We start from the raw sequence: 20,222 nt of genomic DNA, 5'->3' as shown, positions 1-20,222 counted from the left end.
TAAAACTGTGAACTCAATGCAAACCAACAAGTATTTTCCATACCAAAGATGATATCGGTCACTCAGTATGTACTTTTAATAATGTTAAAAAGGTTTAATACTTTTATCCCCGGTTTCACAGTTTAGTCCTAGACTAAAATGTAAGCCTTAGCTGTTTCAACTGAAATAAACTTACACTGACTGATCTTAAAATATATCAGTGCCTTTGTTTTGTCTCAAGATGCACCCCAGTAATGTTTTTTTCTAAGAATGTTTATAAAAATTACTTAAATGTCCGAATTGAACTTAGTCTAAGCCCTGTCTGTGAACCCGGGCCATAAATTAGATTATAAACTTGTCCATTTCGTTGGGAGTACAGTGAGTTTCTGCGCTTCTGATTGGCTGTGATATTTGATTGATTCTGTCGCGTCGCGTTGTTGGGAACCACTGACATAGAGGAACCATTTTTGGTTCTCCAAAGACCCTTACAGTCAGAAAGAAACATTGTTTTCTTAGTGTGAAGAACATTCTAATAATCTAAAGAACCTTTCTTTTTTTTACTATAAAGAACCTAAAAGTTTCATGGATGTTAAAGGTTCTTCATGGAACCAAGTCATTTTCCCAGTCACATTACCATCATGTCCTGCTCTATTTCTTCATACAGAGCCCCAAGTTTTTCTTCTCTGTTCTCCAGGGTCGTGCTGGCAAACAGCAGTTTCTTTATCCATTCGTCAAACACGTCTTCATCCAGGTCTTTGTACGCCAGCGCTAATGTTCTCAAACCCTCCCCGGCGAACTCCTGCCACAAAGAAACAGTGGAAATTCATTTATCTCTCACCATGAAAACTGAAACCCAGTCAGTGCTGTAAATATTTCTTCAGTGCAACACAGTTCTTTGATCTAATGAGTGAGAGCATCTACTTCCTGTTTGCAGTCGTTATCCATAAGCTTCTAAAAGCATGCTAATTATACCCCTGCTAGTATAGCTTCTTCAGTGACTTCAGTTTGATTGCTCTTTGAAAGCCGTAAATGAGACATGACACATGAATGATGGACATCATCTCATAATAGTCTCATAATAAGTACAGCCTATGAGCTGCTTTTAGAACGACCAATTGAGCTGAAGACAATAGCTTTGTATGTTGCGTTATTCTTTCTTTGAATGTGTGTTTGAGAGGTTGATTTCACTGATTATATTCATAGCTAAAAATGGCATTTTCAAATTTTCTGAGGAAAATCTCATGGTGTTCGTAATAGATGTACCTTTGTTGAAGTAGCTGTATAATGTGCTGGCAAGGACAATAATGAATCACACTGCTTGGAGCCAGCAAATGTGTTTGTATTAAGTATTTTCCATCTGAAACGTCTACAAGAACCTTAATGGAAGTAATCTGAATAAAACAAAGCCCATCTCTTCTAAGCTTTTAGCCGAGGAGAAAATGAGACTTGTTTGCATCGATCGTGCCGCTCTGACACTCACGGTGTGCATTTGCTGTAATTTGTCATGTGGAACGGTGTGAGTCTGCATCTCACACAAGTGTCACAATTCTCAAGTGCTTCAATAAATAAGACACTGAGTGAAGTAACAAACAGAATGAAAAGAAAAAAACAAGAACCTGCATATTTGAAGCTTATGATCTGGATTTGGTTAGAAGTATTATCATTTTGTAGGTTTTAATTGACACCTGAATTAGGCATATACGAAGGTTTACATCAAACTCCAAATAGTACATAGAATATCATGAAATTACCATGGTAAAAAAGCATGGCATTATTATGATAAAGGCCCAAAAACATGGTTTTGCTATGGTATTGCATTCAAATACCATGGTTTTACTATGGTAAATGTCCAACAACATGGATTTACCATGGTATTGCATCCAAATACAATATTGCCATGGTAAATAACATGGTAACATACATGCCCAAAAAACTTGGTATTACCATAGTAAATGCCCTACAACATGGTCTTACCATGGTATTACATCTAAATAACATGGTGAATGCCCAACAAAATGGCTTTTACCATGGTAATGCATTAAAATAATTTTAGGCATTACTATAGTCCATGCCTAAAACATGGTCTTACCATGGTATATCATCTAAATAACATTGTATTACCATTATAAATGCCTGACAGTAAGGTTTTACCACACGACTATGTCACGGTATTACTACAGTATATGCCCAAATACAATTGTATTGCCACGGTTAATGCCTCAAAACATGGTCTTTCCATGTTATCGCATTCATAAGATGGTATTATTATGGTAAATGCCAAATAACATAGTTTTACCATGGTAAGCAACCAAATAACATAGTACTACCGCAGTACACATAAAAACAACAAGACATTTCCATAATAGATGCTAAATAACATGGTTTTACAATGTTACTGTGTCCAAATAAGAGTGTATTAATACAGTACACGAGTAATAAAAAACATGGTTTACCATGGTGCTGCATCCAAATAACATGATAGTACCACATTATTTAGCACAAAACCATGGTATTACCATGGTCTTTCCATGCTATCACAGCCAAAAACGCAGTATTACCATGGTAAATGTCAAACAACATAGTTTTATCATGACACTGCATCTAAATTAAATAGTTTTACTACAGTTCATGTGGACCAAATAAGATATATCCATGGTAAATGCCAAACAACATGGTTTTACAATGGTACTGTGTCCAAATAACATTATATTTTCAAAGTACATAAACAAAAACACAGTTTTATAACTTGATATTACTACGTTACAGTATATAGCCAAAAACCATGATAAATGCCTAAAAACATGGTCTTTCCATGGTATTATATCCAAAAACATAGTATTACCATGGTAAATGTCAAAAAACGGTTTTATCCAAAGTTTTACCATAGTGCACTTGGACAAAACAAGCCATGGTAAATGCCAAACAACATGGTTTTACAATGGTACTGTGTCCAAATAGCAGTGTATTATCACAGTACATGTGGAAAAAAACACAGTTTTACCATGGTGCTGCATCCTAATAACATGATATTACTATGTTATATGCCCAAAAACATGGTATTACCATGGTAAATGCCCCAAAACATGGCATTTCCATGGTATCACGTCCAAAAAACATGGTATTACCAAGGTACTGCATCCAAATAACCAGTTTTACCACATGTGGAAAAAATGGTTTTACCCCAGAAAGGGAAGGATGGCTTAGCAATAGAGACTTACATTAAGGTGCTCTGAGGTAGTAAACATCAGCTCTTCATTAGACGGGTCCAGCCTGTCGAAGAGTATTGTGTCGGCTCCTTTTGAGTAAAGCTTTAACTGCCCCATTGGGTTCCTCACTGCGGAAGAGACAGGAAATAAGAGTACTACTTATAAATGTCTAAGTATACAATAAAACATTTTCAACAGACTGGATAGCTATCGATTCCTCAATGTGAAAGAATGAATTATGCATACAGACCCATAAAAAGAAATCAGGGATGATTCATAGCTTTTGTGAAATATTAAAGGTATGAAAACAATACTAGACTGTGACTGTGTTTAAAATGAAAAGACATGCAAATACTTAAAATATCCCATAATACAACTAATAAGAGATGAGAAATACAACCAGAACCTACCAATAACGCTCATTCTCTTCCGTACATTGTTGAAGTCTAAAATGGCCAGTAGCTGATAGGTGACTGCCTGACCCATCTCATATAAAGTGATGGTTTCTGGCGTTCTGGAGCGAAATACGAAGCCGAAGTTGCGTGCAGCAGTAACCAGGGCTCCTTCATCTGGAGATTGTGCCTGATACACCAGCTCCCCTTGAACAATTCATTTCAGAGGTATTTTGGTCAAATTCTTTTGCTGCATTTACAACAAAAGTTCTACTGGGATATGAAGATATTGAAGGTGCTTGTGGTCCAGTTTACCCTCATTTCTCTCTTCTGGCATGATGGTGTGGCAGAGCGCTAACAGACGGAAGAATTCCTGCACCAGAGGCTCTTCCAGCTTGATGGCCTCGACCAAGCTGCTGTCATGGAAACGGAATTTCCGGTCCATCAGTGGGTTGAAGGAGAAATCTACACATGGTGTTTTCTACAAGAGTCGGAGACAAGCGTGACTGCCAAATACTGCACCAAACTGGACAATGTCTGCTTTATCAATTATTTTTTATATTATAAAATATAACAAAAAATATTGTTTTTAGAATAATATTTGTATGCTTTTTTAAATTGTAATAATAATAATTTATTATAATAAATTTATATAAAAAAAAAAACAAACAAAAAAAACTATTGGTTTCATTACCTCTGTAATATCCACTTTATGCCCAAACTCGTCATAAACATCACCTAGACAAACAAAAGCACAGCCATCAATAAATATTTCCAGATGTCTATAAGTGTGGATGTATAACGGAAGTGTTCAAGCATACCGTAGGTCTTTCCATTGATGGAGCACTTATTAAACACCATGATGTTCTGGGTGAGGGTGCCTGTTTTGTCTGAGAAGATGAACTCCACCTGGCCCAGCTCCTCATTGAGGGTGGTGGTCCGTGCCTCGGCAGGAGTGTCCTTACGGCTGTAGTACATTCGTCTGTCCCAGTTTATAAAGTAACTATGGCCCAGCCGCAAAACCTCTACACTGTAATAAAATAAGTTTAATGCGACTGACTAAGACTTATTTTTGATGTTTTATGAAAACCCTGAACTGCAAAGTGGAAGAAAATCACAAGGTGAAAAAAGTGTTCTTGTTGGGTTTTTTTTTTTTTTCAGGTGTTGTATAAAATTGTTGTCAATCCCCTCTGTACATAATTTTTTTCTCCATATATTCTCAAGTCAGCACATGAAAAAATTGCAAGCTAACAATTAAGCTAACACATTTTACCTCGCAGTTCAGGGCTCATAACTAATGGAAGCACATTAGAAAAACATAAGAATCCACATTACTTTGGTAAATTATAATTATGAGAATAAAGAGTGACAGAAAAAAGTTTAAACTATGAGACACTAAGACACAATTATGAGATAAAAATCTAAATTATCACATAGAAATTCAAAAGTATGAGATAAAAGTCAATTATGAAGGTTAAAATTGTCAAAAATTTTAATTATGGGATAAAAAGTCACAATTATGATATAAAGTCATAAATATTGCAAAAAAATTTCAACATATGACATTTTATCTAAATTTCGAATCTTAATTCATAATTATGATTTACTAAAGCATGCTTTGTTAAGTCATAATTATTACAATAAAAATTGAATTAATAATTATGACTTTTGATTCACCAAGTCATAATTATGAGATAAAAAAGTTGAAATTTTGAGAGGTTAAGTCATAATTATAACGTACAAAGCAGAACCTATGACATAAAAAGTCACAATTGTGAAAAAAAAAATGGCGGTGGAAATGGGCTTCCATATATACCACATATACAATATTTGATTTTAGGGAAATGTTTGTCAACATTTTTTAAAGGGGACAAAAGATGCAAAATTCACTTTTACATGGTGTTCACAACCACCCTATAATGATAAAAATCCACCCAGTGCTTTTTTTTAAATTCCCACAAATCACGATCACTGTCTCAGATCAAGCCATTCACAGATTCTTGGCAGAGTGACATCACACAGGCAGGCCCCACCCACGACTATTGACGAACACTGCCGTTTTAACACAGACTCTCCCTGAGTAAGCTGTAGACAGTCCGCCATTGTTTCGACGCTGGACAAGGGGTAGACAAGAATGTCTCCTAAGCAAATGAGGTGTTTTGTTGTTGGATAGCAGTCGTCATTTACTCCCTACATCTGAGCCGCTGAAGACGCAGAGGATTACTTTTGTTTTTTAAGGGAAAGCACACCCCGATCTACCTAAATGCGGTTATGTTTGCGCGAATCATTCGTGATCCAGCTTCACCTCCAGAAGATTTTTTATGAATCTTTGCAAATCACCTTTCCTAATAATGTGTTAGTTAGCAAGTTCCACTGCTAATAGCGGCTAAATGCGACTAAAGTTTACAGTCTCTCATCACCCCGTGGAAGAGGGGGGCGGGGTGAGCAGAGCTCATTACCATTTAAAGGAACATGCACCGAAAAGGGTCGCTGTGAACAGAGCTGTACACTACCTTTAAGAATTTTTAACCAAAGTATGTTATAGACTTTTCATGAAGAACCTAAAGAATCATACCAACTTGTGGAAAATGGGCATCTGATGACTCCTTTAAGCAAATGATATTTGGTTGCTGCTTGATGTTCAATGTAAATTCTGGCTGCTGAATCAAACTAGTTTCCCAACACACTGTGTAATCTGACTTACCTAACATATAGTGAGATGGGTACGACAGTGTTAAGGATGATAACGTAGGACCAGAAGGTCAGGAAGCCAGAAAAGACTGCATTGATGGTAAGCTCCTTCCACTGAAGATACTCCCAAAAGTTGCTGCCTACTTTCTGCTCCCAAATAGTGTTTCCTATAGCCAATATGATCCCCATACAGATGAGAAATCCAAAGATCTGGAAAAAAACAAGAAATATTGCATCATATTTCATACACATGCAAAACCCTTTACAATAAAAAAATGAACTGCCCTTTTGAAAGTCTGCCGGCATGAGTAAGTGAGATGCCACATGTCGATCAATCCCAGCATGCCGCTCACACACTCACCCACAGAACTAAGGTGTTCATCAGTTTATCGATGCTGGTCCGTTTGAACTTCGTCCTCCCACAGTTTTGCATCAGCTTGGTTTGAAGTCCTGACGGAGAAGCAGAATACCCAGAAGACTCACAGAACATAGCTCATCTCAAAACAGATAATGGTGTGCGTTAGGCATAGTTCATCACATTAATTACAGATGAGCCATTCAACAAGTCTCTGAGGAGCAACTACTCAACACAGCTAATCAATCGTCTGTGAAAATGCCATTCTGCTAGGACAATTAACGGAGTATTGAAGAGACGTACCTGCGAAGATAACCAAGCCGAAACACCACTCGGTGTTACGGAGAACGCAGCCTCTCAGGAGCATTTTCTCATTGTCCAGTGAGTACTTGTTATCTTTCCAGTACAGAGTCCCTGTGAACTTGTCCAGTTTGTTGTTGGGTGGCTCGCAGATGACTTCCCCTGGGAGACACGTAACAGGAAGATGAAGCTGACGTTCATTCAGAAGCAAATAGTGACCAGTTATTTTTAGTTTATTAATAGCTTCGGCTTTTTGTTGTTGCATGTATTAACCCTGACATTTTCGCCTACTGGTACGCAATCCGAAAAGACCGATGAGGCATATAAACACAAACCAGCTAGCAGATAACAACTCGCTGCAGATCATCCGCGTGGGAAAGGTCATTGTTTCAACAAAAAGAGTATTAGCAACTACTCTCTTTTTTAAATATATTATAAACATTAGGGCTGTCAATCGATTAAAATATTTAATCACGATTAACTGCATGATAGTCATGAGTTAACTCATGATTAATTGCAACTTAATCGCACATTTTAATCTGTTCTAAATGTACCTTAAATTAATACTTTTCAAGTGTGTAATACCCTAATCCAGAGGTCCCCAACCACCGGGTAGCGACCCACTACCGGGCCGTGGAAGAATTCCTACCAGGTCACGAGAAAGTTCTGGGGAAAATGTGTATAGATATGATGCTCTGTTATTTATTGTGCGTAAATGATTTTTCTAATTATTCTGTATTTTCGTTGTATGCGATTGATATCGAGTAGCAATCTGACGATTTCATGTTAAATTAATAAATAAAAGATTGCTCTGATCTGTCATGGCTATTAGAGCTTAAACGGATCGCAGTTGATCCGTGATATACGGACCAGGTCCAGACCCCACCGTTCGGCATGTGATTCGCAGATTAATTTGCCAATTTACACGTTCAAGCTATTTAAAACCACAAGAAGAAACGAAACAGAACTCAATTCGTTACTTGCGTGCTGTACTCGCACACACCCGAAGTGCACACAAGCATAGAGAAGTGTTTCAGACAGTGCGGCATACCGAATTGATTCCTCTTTCATGTATCCCTGCGTTTAAGATATATATGCATGGGGGGTTGCGGTTATGTTGCAATACTGGAAATATTTCTGTTTTAAACCATGAAGGCGAGCCAATGGATATCACACAAGCAACGTGCAAATTTTGTGCAATAGTTATGCCAGTGAACGTCTTAACTTCAGTCATACAGAAAGTGAAAGTAAAAAAAACGGACAGAGTTTTCTAATGCTGCATTAACAGCGCATATTCTCTCAGAGACAAGAGACGGGAATGTGATGGTTGCTAAGGTGTTGCTATGGTGTTTCAGACAGTGTTGTTATGAACTAAAACTAAAACATTTTCATAAATGTAAATAAAGCTGAAATAAAATATAAAATGTAAAACTTTGACAAAAACTGTAAATGTAAAAAATAAATATTACCTTGGCAACTAACAAATTAATTTTAATAGAACTAAGCTAACGCTAAATAAAAATAATTTTACAAAAAACAAAAAACTAATAAAAATAACAACAAATATAGCAAATTTTACCCTCATTTCATTTCTTTAAAAAACGACTATAATTTTATATAGGTAATATTTCAGTAACACTGGTTCCAAGTGGTAACTTATGTAGAAAAAAAGTCGACCAAAAGCCTCTATATGCTGTCCGTTTTATCGTTCCCCATGCTAAAATTGCAAGTCCACTTACTTAAGTAATAACACATCACTAATAAGCCACATAATTTGAACTATCATTCATGTCTAGCATAAGCAATTTAGGATAAGTGTGTTCAAATCCCTAACCCCTAATAAAAGCACTAGCAATAGTGCTTCTACGTAGCAACCGACAAAAACATTATTTTTCCAATTTCAAGCATGCAGCAGCTATACTCTACATTAACTTTAATGGAATTCAAGTGAAAACACTACAAATCTCATTACAAACGCTTCTTGACAGCTTTGAAAGATATGCTTAAGCATACCAGAGGCCCCGCGAGACAAAGCCACACAGATCAATCTGATCAATGTGACGGATGCAATAAGTGTTTATGTTCCCTCATGTTGACTCGCGTTCATTTCTGTTGATGGTGCACTAATCGTGTGTTTGAAGAAAAGCATTACCATTAAAGTCTGCAAGCTTCGCAACATCGTCCCCGAGGTCTGAAGTCACAGTCAAGGCTTGGCGCACCTTCAGGTTGGTCTCTCTGTTGGAAAGAGTCATGTTCATGTCAGGCTATAGAGTCACAAAATCGAATTTACTGGATGTTGAACAGTCCAAAGGGAAGTGAGGCCCATGATTTTAGCACTGCCACACATTTCACAGAAAACTTCTCACCCATCAAGCTCTGCAGTCTCAATATAGCACAGTCCATAGGGCTCACTGCTAGAAAGGAGGAGAAGGTCAGCCTGTAGACAGCAGAGAGAAGAGACCCTCAAAGTCATGTAAAACTCATAAATCATCTGCTGGATGAATCTACTCCAGATAGTTCTTCACCGTATAGTGCTTACACTTGCTAAAGTCCACAATTAATGCCAGTCATATTAGGAGTCATCTAAATCTATGCAATGGATTAGTTTTGTCTATGCTTTTAGCGTCAATTTGATGGCATGGTTGTTTATTCTCATGGGTGCAACGGATCGTAGATGATCCGTGATCCGTACGAACCAGTCCCTACGGTTCGGCATGCATGTGATTTGCAGATTAACTGTTAAATTCAACCAGTATAGACTGAAAGTTATCATCTGCACCTGTTTTGTCTTGCCAAATTACACATTCAAGCAATTTCAGACCATTCAGATGGAGTCGTCGAATCGGGACTCGCACGCCGTTTTCTGCCGCACACACCCGAAGCGCGCACACAGAGAGAGAGAGCATTTCAACACCTCAACGGATGGATACATACACACAAAATTATGTGAAAATACCCGTTTTGGAAAGTATTCTGGTAAACACAGTAGGTTATGTCCGTGTCTTAAGTTAACATATTCAGCTGAGAAAGAAACCGAATGTGTGTCAGTATTAGGTCCGTGCATTTAGTCTTAAAGAGACAGCAGCCTATAAATACCTACTTCTGTCTTGTCTGCTAATCAAACACCACAGCTTTAACAAAGATTAATCTGTATTTAACTTATGCAGAAAGAATTACATGTTGTTCTACACTTAATTATTACATTTCTGCACCTGAATACTGTTGCTGTCTTTATATAGCCTTTTATGTTGTAGGCTGTTCATCTATGCTTTTAATTTGTACAATTGTTTTTGTTATATTACTGACTTTAATAGTTAAGCTAGTAGTTTCTGCTGGGGTATAGAAGTACTCACTTTAGTAATAAATGAAAAGCAAACTTTGTTTTTGCTGATCCAAAAAATGATCCGATCCGTGACTCAAAATCCGTAGTATGATCCGAACTGTGAGTTTTGTGATCTGTTGCACCACTAGTTGTTATATTAAGGGACCAATGTTTGTATGCCTTTTTTTATTCTGCTCCTGACTGGTTGTCAGTGGCAGCCAGCTGAACCACATGGTAAGATGTTTTGAAATTTTATTAAATTTGGTACAGTTTTGATGGCAATTTAGAGATCTACCTCTCCAAGACTAAAAATGTTTAAATTACATTTCTACTAATCACTTTAGAACTTTCAACAAGGGGTCAAGAAGAAAAAAAGAAAAAAGGAAAAGACCAAAAATTTCAAATATGCCAAAACCACAAAAAAAAAAAAAAAAAGAAAGAAAAAGAAATATATATATATATATATATATATATAAAATACTAAATAGTATAATAGTATACTTTATCAGTTATAGGTCATAACATGAAAATATATATACAGTCATGGCCAAAAATATCAGCACCCTTGGTAAATGTGATCAAAGAAGGCTGTGAAAATTAATCTGCATTGTTAATCCTTTTGATATTTTATTAAAAAAATTCACAAAAATCTAAACTTTCATTGGATAATAAGAATTTAAAATGGGGGGAAATATCATTATGAAATAAATGTTTTTCTCAAACACACGTTGGACACAATTATTACAATTATTGGCACCCCTAGTAAAATATCTCTGAAGTATATTCCCATTCATATTCACAATTTTGAGCACTCCAGGGTGATTATGAACATGAAATTATCCAGCCATGGCTTCCTGTTTCACAGAAATATAAATAGGAGGGAAAACAAAGCCCAAATTCCCTTAATCATCCATCACAATGAGAAAAACCAAAGAATATATTTCTGATGTGTAGCAAAAGATAATTGAGCTTCACAAATTAGTGAAGTGGCTTTAAGAAAAGAGCTAGAGCAGTAAAAATTCCCATTTCCACCATCAGGGCAATAATTAAGAATTTCCAATCAACAGAAAATGTTACGAAACTGCCTGGAAGAGGACATGTGTCTATATCGTCCTAATGCACGGTGAGAAGGAGAGTTTGAGTGGCTAAAGACTTTCCAAGGACCACAGCTGGAGAATTGCAGAAAATAGTTGAGTCTCGGGGTCAGAAAACCTTTAAAAAAATTGTCAAACAGGACCTACAATACCACATGTTGTTTGGGAGGGTTTCAAGAAAAATTCTCCGAGCTCATCCAAAAAGTATATTCAGTTATCAGACACAACTGGAACTTCAAATGGGACTGGCTTCTATGGTCAGATGAAACAAAAGAATGAGCTTTTTAGCAGCAAACACTCAAGATGGGTTTGGTGAACACAGGGATAAAAAGTACCCCATGTGTACAATGAAATATACTGCTGTATTTTTGATGTTGTGGGCCTATATTTCTGCTGGAGGTCCTGGACATCTTGTTTAGACACATGACATCATGGATTCTATCAAATACCAACAGATAAAAAATCAATAAGTGACTGACTCTGTTAGAAATCTTATAATGGGCCATGTTTGGATCTTCCAACCGTACAATAATCCAAACACAAACCTCAAAAACAACACAAAAATGGGTCACTGAGCACAAAACCAAGCTTCTGCTGGTCATTCCAGTCCTCTGACCTGAACCCTGCAGAAAATGAGTGAACTGAAGAGAAGAAGCACCAACATGGAGATGGGAATCTAAAGGGTCTGGAGTGATTCTGGATGAAGGAATGGTCTCTGATCTCTTGTCAGGTGTTCTCTAACCTCATCAGGCATTATAGGAGAAAATTTAGAGCTGTTAAACTGGCAAATGGAGGTTTCAAAAAGTATTGAATAAAAGGGTGTCGTTAATTGTGGCCAGTGTGTATTAGAGAAAAACATTTATTTCATAATGATATTTCCCCCCATTTTAAATTCACAATTATTAACAATGCAGATTCATTTTCACAGTCTTCTATGATCATATTTACCAAGGGTGCCCATATTTTTGGCCATGACTGTATATATATATATATATATATATATATATATAAATAAAAAAATTAAATTAAATTAAATTAAAAAGAGTCATGATTTTTGGACCAGCTTTTACAATTTTAATTCTTTCATTCCAAAATAAATAAATGAAACTAAAACTAGCGAGTTTGACCTTAAAGACATCCATAAGGAAATGAGTCTGGATCTTGAAAATTTTTTTCACCTATTGAAATGAATCAGTATCAGAGTGGTTTTTGACAATTAGATTGTAAATTAGGGTTAAATCTGCTCATAACCTTTGGACTGATATTTATGATATTGTTTGATTCTTTGGATTGTGGTTGGTACAGTGCACATGATGTGATTGCCATATCTGCTGTATTTATTATATTAGCTATATTAAAGTTGGCCTGTTTGGTTATAGTGTATTAGGAAAAGATTAACACTTACAGCAACAAACTGATTGTTCTCAAGTTTGATGATGTCACCCACTCGTACATTCATCCATTTCTCATTCTGCAATCTGAAACAGATTGTGTTTGTGCCGTCAAGAATCATTTTTTATTTCCCAAACATCTCTTAAAGCATTTACAGTTCAATAATTGTATCTCAGCAGCAAGAGATACAGCAGAAAATGCTGATACGTGGCATAAATGCACTTACTTTCCTTTGATGAGTACCTGAGACTGCCGGGTGTTGACTTGTTGATCACTTTTATGGCGGAACTGAAATTCAAAACAGATCAATCACAGCAAACATCAGCTCAGCTTATTTCAAGCAGTAAACTCAGTATTCAGAGTCGTAAAGATCAACAGGACAAGAGTAGATTCTCACAAAGTCATCAGTAGCATCTTTGACAGCTGTGATAGCCAACACCAACACCAAAGGCACAATGGTGGTGAACCACGAAAGAGAGGAGATTTCTGGAATTAACTGGAACACACAACAGAATGTTAGTGTCGTACAACATTAAAGCGATAGTTCACAATTCATTTATTCTTGCTTCTGTGGAACAGAACAGATGTTTTGGACTATTTTTGTCCCTACAATCAAAGCCCTTTTTGGCCCCCAAAAAAGTCATTTTTCACAATATCTTCTCTTGTGTTCCACAGAAGAAAGGTTTGGATTGACATTTCCAGTTTCAGACATCACAGATCGTGATTTTTTTGTCACTTTTAATTAGGAACCATGCAATTCAGTATCAAACTTATAAATGAGCCTCCAGATTTATCTTCTGTACACTGATCTTGTAATTTCAATTTTTTTTAAGTGACCTTAAAAGGCTGGCAAACCTGCAGTATCAGCAGTACTAGGAAGTAGGCGTTCGCAAAACGTTGAAACTGTTCGAACAAGTTAATGGGCAGGAAGGTGAAAACGTTGTATTTTGCTGTCTTGATGCGATTGTCCTGGGGAAGAATTACACAGATAAAAAATAATGAAAATTCTGACTTTGACAAATTAATACCAAGTGTTTTAGAACAACAGAAGTTGACCAAAGTGCTTTATATACTACTGGTCAAAAGAGTTTTGGTAAGATTTTATGTTTTTTAAAAGAAATCTCTTCATCAAAAAATACAATAAAAACAGGAATAATGTGAAATATTATTACAGTTTAAAATAACTGTTTTCTATGTGAATATATGTTAAAATGTAATTTATTCCTGTGATGCAAAGCTAAATTTTCAGCATCATTACTCCAATCTTCAGTGTCACATCATCCTTCAGAAATCATTCTAATATGCTGATTTGCTGCTTAAGAAACATTTATTATTGTTATAATCAATATTGAAAACTAGTGCTGCCAAATGATTAATCACGATTAATCGCATCCAAAATACAAGTTTTTGTTTACATAATGTATGTGTACTGTGTATATTTAATAAATAAATATGCAATGTACATAATAAATATACACAGAACACACACAATATATTATGCAAACAAAAACCTTTATTTTGTATGCGATTAATCGCGATTAATCATTTGACAGCACTATTGAAACACTTATGCCGCGCAATATTTTTGTGGAAACTATGATGCATTTAAGACATTGATACATTTTTAGTGACACTTTACTTAAAGCCTTTATGTACAATGCATTATAAAAGTAGTTTTAATGCATTAATTATGCCTTGTAATGGACATTATGATGCATTGTACATGCATATCATGAATAATTGAGTCCAATGAGTTAGTTCTTAAAATGAAATTTAAAAACAGGCTGTCATATTATGAAACCATAAAGATTTGTTAGAATAGTAAAACATCAGCAGGACATTACTTGTTTTTCAAAAAAGCAGTCATATCCATAACACATTTTACAATAAAAGACATTGACAGACTTACAGCATAACTGAACCTCTCATTGTAGTCGCGATCGTTGGCTCGAACATGTCGTTCCTCCTCTACAGTGGAAGAGAAGTTTAGTTTAGTAAACTATTAGTAAGATCAGAGGCACCATCAAGTACATTTTCATAAAAAAGCCACAACAGTTATGAACTTTCATAACAACATGCACACCCAAAACCAAAATCCTTATGTGCATCTCAATTCCAGTATCTGTTTGTCCACTAAACCGATACTCCTCTTACTCAATTTCTAAGGAACCATAAATGGGCTCGATATTTTTCAAAGCCACTAACAGCGACGTCCCGAGAGCGATGTCTATGAGATCATCAGTGAATATCACTCAGTAAACGGGGGAAGTAAAAATAGAAAGAGTGTAAGTGAGAAGCCATCATTGATTCTTTGAAATCAAACATCTCCTGGAAGACATTTCCATAGATATAATCCAGCTCTTCCCGTATACATCCCTCGTTTACCATCTCGCTCTTCCAATCCCACAAGTCCTTGCAGCTCTACCTTGTCCGGGTGATTTTGAGCGTGGGTTCCAACCTCCTCTCCATGGTACTAACATCCATAGCCATCGCAGCGCCATTGCCCGTTTGCAATGTCATTCTTCGAGCGGCACAAACAAACATTCAGGCATTAGGTTCAACTCTAACTTCACAGAGTCATTAACAAGACCGTCAAAGCATGAAATGCACAGTCTGAGGTGTCAGCTTTCTGTTGGGCAGCTATAGGTTGGTGGTTTGTAGCAAACGTTGCCTGCACTTGTCTGTGATTGCGAGAGATTGTCCCGCCTTTGGAATTTCATTGCCTGCAGGGCTTATGCTTATTAGCTACTCCTAATCATTTACCAGCTCTTTACTCAGAAGTTAGTGAAGCGTCTGGCATTATAAACACAGGTCTTGCTTTTGGAAAAGCCCAAAGGAATTTTTTATTGCTCTGAAGTTGCTCTTTCATTTTTGGGTAATTAAAAAGGTTTTACACCTAAAGGTATAAACAGCACAGAGGTAACAACCCTGACATAATCAGTCTTTAAGAAAAATCTGTATCTGGATTCAACATTAACTATATAAATATAATATTTTATTTACATTATACTTTAGTATATTTATATTAATAATAGTAATATTTTACATGATTATGCACAAAATTTGCACTACTGTTTTGGGGTCAGTACTTTTTTTTTTTTAATGGAATAAATGCTTTTATTCAGCAAGGGTGCATTTAATTGATCAAATTTATAATTTTACAAAAGATTTCCATTTCAAATAAATTCTGTTCTTTTGAGCTTTCTATTCATCAAAGAATCCAGAAAAAATGTATCATGGTTTCCACAAAAAATATTAAGCAGCACAACCGTTTTCAATATTGAGTAATGGCTCTTAAAAATTCAGCTTTGCCATCACATAAATAAATTACATTTTAAAATATATTCAAATTAATTTAAATTATATTAATATTTCACATTATTACATTTTACTGTATTTTGGATCAAATAACTGCACCCTTGTTGAGCACAAAAGACTTCTTTCCATCTTTCTGACCCCAAAACTTTAAACAGTACCACTGCTACTGAAAATATTATTAATAATATATATTTTTAAATATTATATATATAATAATATATAAAATACAAATTAAATATATATTATTATTTTTTAGAATAAATACATTATATTATTTTTGGAACTTAATTAACTAAATAAGTAATAAAAAGGATATTTCAGATGCTGAATCCCAATTGAATGAGCCATGTTTGTAAAATAGCTTTGGTTACACACACACACACACACACACACACACACACACACACACACATGCGCACGTGTTTGTTTATAGTTTATGGGAACTCTACATAGGTGTGTAAAGACTGTATTTTCTATCTAATTACACTAAACCTCATACAAAACTTTCTGCATTCTTAGATTTAAAAAAAAAACACAGTTTAGTATGTTTTTAAAGCTATTTGCTTTACGAGGACACGGGAAGCATCCTCATAAAACCCTGTTCACATTGTAATACCAATGTCATTACACACATTTGTGTATAATGACACCCTTAATTAACCATATAAACCTGCACACACACACACACACACACACACACAGAGACACCAGGTTTTTGACATTGCAACAACTATAAACAACTAAACTGCTGCAACTTCTTCCTAAACTGCTGACTTCTTTGGGACATGTCTTACTCTACTTTTGCATAGACCTTAATTAGGTTAGACACCATATTGAATATAACGCTGATGAAAAGGCTGTGAGGGATAGACTTATAGTCTTTACAAAAGGTCCTACATCATGTAATTTTCACAACTCACAACTTTCAAAACTGTTTTATGGAGTTTACTAAAAAAAATTTTTTCCCCAGAAAGACGTCGTTAAACAGCAGTACAATCCACTGAACGTGTTGTACTTCAGTCCCTCACAGCCTCATTTTCACTCATGTCAAATATTAAACATGGCACTAGCCTGACTAAGGTCTCTTACTCCATGTTTCATCATCTCTCTCAAATATAAATAAGTTAAAAGAAGTCCTGCCCACTGCATGCCATTCAAATATATCATCCGCGTCATATCGAAACCTCTACAAGTTGACACATTTCTACCGTTAACGTCACACCACACCAGTCCTGTATATAGCACACAGTAGCTCAAAAAATTTAGGGGGGACCTGATGAGAAAAGTGTGACTGTGGTATCTTGCCAGATCAGAGCAAAGATTAATACATTGTTCTGAAACATATATGATTACTGGGTACTTTTTGAGAAACATGAGGAGACTAAATTCTCCATTTAATTTTATTGCTGTCTAAGAAGCACTATAAGGTACAAAACTGGGCCTTTTTTTTAATAAATGGTCTCTGGTAAAAACACCGGAGGTCAAACTAAATTTCTTATATTAGGTTTATAATTTTTTCAACCCTACTGTTTACATTGTCTAAATACTGTATGTTTAAAGGGTCATGAAACCCCAGACTACTTTTTCTGAGATTTTGACAGAGAAGTTTGTGTTGCACATCACAGAAGACAATGTTAGCATCCAATAATTTTAACTGTTGGAGAAAACTAGTTAATTTTAAGCTTTTTTGCGCTATTTTCATCTTCTGGGTTTAAAGGGATCATCGGATGCCCATTTTCCACAAGTTGATATGATTCTTTAGGGTCTTAATGAAAAGTCTGTAACATAGTTGGGATAAAATTTCTCATTGGTAGTGTAAAAATACACCTTTTTAAACCTGTCAAAAACAGCTCTTGTTAGCCGTTTTGTAGCATTTTCCTTTAAATGTTAGTGAGCTCTGCTGACCCCGCCCCTCTCTGCCGAGCCTCTCTCTGAGGGACTGTTTACTTTAGCTGCATTCATCGTGAAACTTGCTAATTAGCACATTATTAGGAAAGGCAATTTGCAAAGATTCATTAAAAACCCTTATACTCACTTCATCTGTAAGTGAAGCTGGATCACGAATGATTCGCTTAAACATAGACACATTTAGGTAGATCGGGGGCGCATTCCCTTCAAAAACACAAGTAATCCTCTGTGTCTTCAGCGGCTCAGTTGTCGGGAGTAAATGACGACTGCTATATGCATCCAACAACAGAACGCCTCAATCGCTTAATCTGAGACATCTTGTCTCCCCCTGCACCGGAGTCGACACAATGGCGGACAGCTCTCAGCTCACTCAGGGCGGGTCTAAGGTAAGACGCTAGTGTCAATCAACTATCGTGGGAGCGGCCTGTACAGAACTACGTCATTCTGATAGGAATCTCAGAACAGCCTGATTTGAGAAAAGGGGATTTTAAAATAGGAATTTAAAAAAAAAAACACTAGGTGGATTTTTTTCATCATTATAGGATGGATGTGTACACACACTTCCAACACACATTTATGTTCAGACAACTTGAAAAGTGAATTTTGACTAGTGGTCGACCGATATTGTTTTTTTAACAGCCGATGCCGATATCTTGGAAAGCAGGGTGGCCGATGGCGATGGCCGATATATAGCCGATATAATTTTATTTAACAAAAACTTATCAGCCAATGCCGATATTTGAAAAATGCCAAATATCGCCCGATATATCAGCCTTGGCGATATATCGGTCGACCACTACTGTTGACGTCACAATTTGTGACGTGCAAAGAACTATTGCTGCATTCAAGACACCTCAGATTTAGGATATTTCCTACTTCAACTCGGAAATAATTTACGGTACGGCGCACTTTTAATGTTAGCAAACACTTGTAATGTTTTAATCCTACTAAATCATTAGTAACATAAAATTTTTAATGTTACCAAATACTTTTAATGTTACTAAATCCAGACGTTACTTCCGGGTTTGTGGTGGGAAATATCCCACATCCGAGGTGTCTCGAATGCAGTATAGAGTACATCGATGACGTGTCGGTGTCTATTAAATTATTCATGAGACTACGTGTTCTTATCCTATGAGAAGATGCTTCGCTTAATTACTCACAACAGCATGTGTTGATTTGCTGTGACAGACACTTCAGACTGTGAGATCGCATACATTAACTGAGGGAAACGTTCATGGATCGGAGAAGAGTGTTTGTTTTTGCTTTGTAATAAGAGTTCGGCACAAACACAATTCATTCACTTAATGAGTGTAACCGTTTTTACAGCTCCTTGACACAACTCGTCAAAAGGCTTATATAAATGCTGCAGAATAAGCCTAAAAAAGTTATCAGAGGTGCAACAGTGCGTTCATATTAGTGGTGTGCATAGATTAATTTTTTTAATCTAGATTAATCTCACTGTAATCTTGGAATTAATCTAGATTAATCTAGATTAAAATGGCTCATTTGAATTCTGCCAAGTAGATCAGAATAAGTTCACTACTAGTAGTAAACAACTAGCAGTCATCAAGAATTTAATATTGATAATAACATTGAAGACATTGTATGATTATTCCTTAAAGATAAGGTTTTAATAGTTTTAGTAGTAGTAGCCTATTACGTTCTGCCCAATGTCTTCAAGTGAAACCAAACTTTTATTTTGACGGGTTGCCGTGAGGATAGTTTTTCTCAAATGAAACGCTCGAATGTTAATGAAGTGACTCTCAGAGCAGTTCTGGAGATGTTGTTCATGTATTTATGTCCTCATTTAGTGAGACGACAGACGTTAATATCGCCGCAAGCGTCACGCGGGCTTCTGTATGAGTAGTGAACAAACCCGTGCGTCTGCGCCATACATTAACACAGAGACACACAGAAGTCATATTTAAATGGACGTTTTGCGGCTTAATATTTACAAATAGGAGTGGGAGTGTGCTCACTTGTGTGTGTGCGCTTACGTTTGTTTGTGTTTGTTTGTGTGTGTGTGTGTGTGTGTGCGAACCGGGGCGGAACTCCACTGTGTGCGCGATACAGAGAGCGCGACCATGTAACGTAGAGACAGAAATGACTTGCCGATTTCCATTGGGAAGCTTCTTAAAAATAAATTTTCCTGAAGCAAACCCGCGGCTTCATAGCTGCATCCATGTTAGCACGCATACACACAGGTTCAAGACTCGTTCTCGCCCCTACAGTGCTATTCGGCTAGGTATACATCCGCTAAAA

General features: G+C 36.3%; 1 protein-coding gene across 2 annotated transcripts in view; it reads right to left on the bottom strand.

Annotated features, from left to right (window-relative positions):
* atp8b4 (ATPase phospholipid transporting 8B4) overlaps positions 1–20,222 on the bottom strand; it is a 38,531-nt gene that overhangs the window by 11,857 nt on the left and 6,452 nt on the right. For both annotated transcript variants that reach the window (XM_058766759.1, XM_058766758.1), the window contains exons 3-18: positions 14,641–14,699; positions 13,587–13,700; positions 13,129–13,227; positions 12,958–13,019; positions 12,745–12,817; positions 9,290–9,360; positions 9,076–9,158; positions 6,927–7,085; positions 6,630–6,718; positions 6,282–6,478; positions 4,399–4,607; positions 4,272–4,315; positions 3,893–4,058; positions 3,596–3,784; positions 3,198–3,313; positions 614–778 (exon numbers count right to left, since the gene is read on the bottom strand). In XM_058766759.1, the coding sequence (XP_058622742.1) occupies positions 614–778; positions 3,198–3,313; positions 3,596–3,784; positions 3,893–4,058; positions 4,272–4,315; positions 4,399–4,607; positions 6,282–6,478; positions 6,630–6,718; positions 6,927–7,085; positions 9,076–9,158; positions 9,290–9,360; positions 12,745–12,817; positions 12,958–13,019; positions 13,129–13,227; positions 13,587–13,700; positions 14,641–14,699 (1,895 nt within the window). The remainder of the gene's footprint in view (positions 1–613; positions 779–3,197; positions 3,314–3,595; positions 3,785–3,892; positions 4,059–4,271; positions 4,316–4,398; positions 4,608–6,281; positions 6,479–6,629; positions 6,719–6,926; positions 7,086–9,075; positions 9,159–9,289; positions 9,361–12,744; positions 12,818–12,957; positions 13,020–13,128; positions 13,228–13,586; positions 13,701–14,640; positions 14,700–20,222) is intronic.

The sequence above is a fragment of the Onychostoma macrolepis genome, chromosome 25 (assembly GCF_012432095.1).
Source record: "Onychostoma macrolepis isolate SWU-2019 chromosome 25, ASM1243209v1, whole genome shotgun sequence".
Lineage (NCBI taxonomy): Eukaryota > Metazoa > Chordata > Actinopteri > Cypriniformes > Cyprinidae > Onychostoma > Onychostoma macrolepis.
The sequence above is the reverse complement of the archived record's forward strand: the minus strand, read 5'-3'. Positions and strand labels throughout refer to the sequence as shown.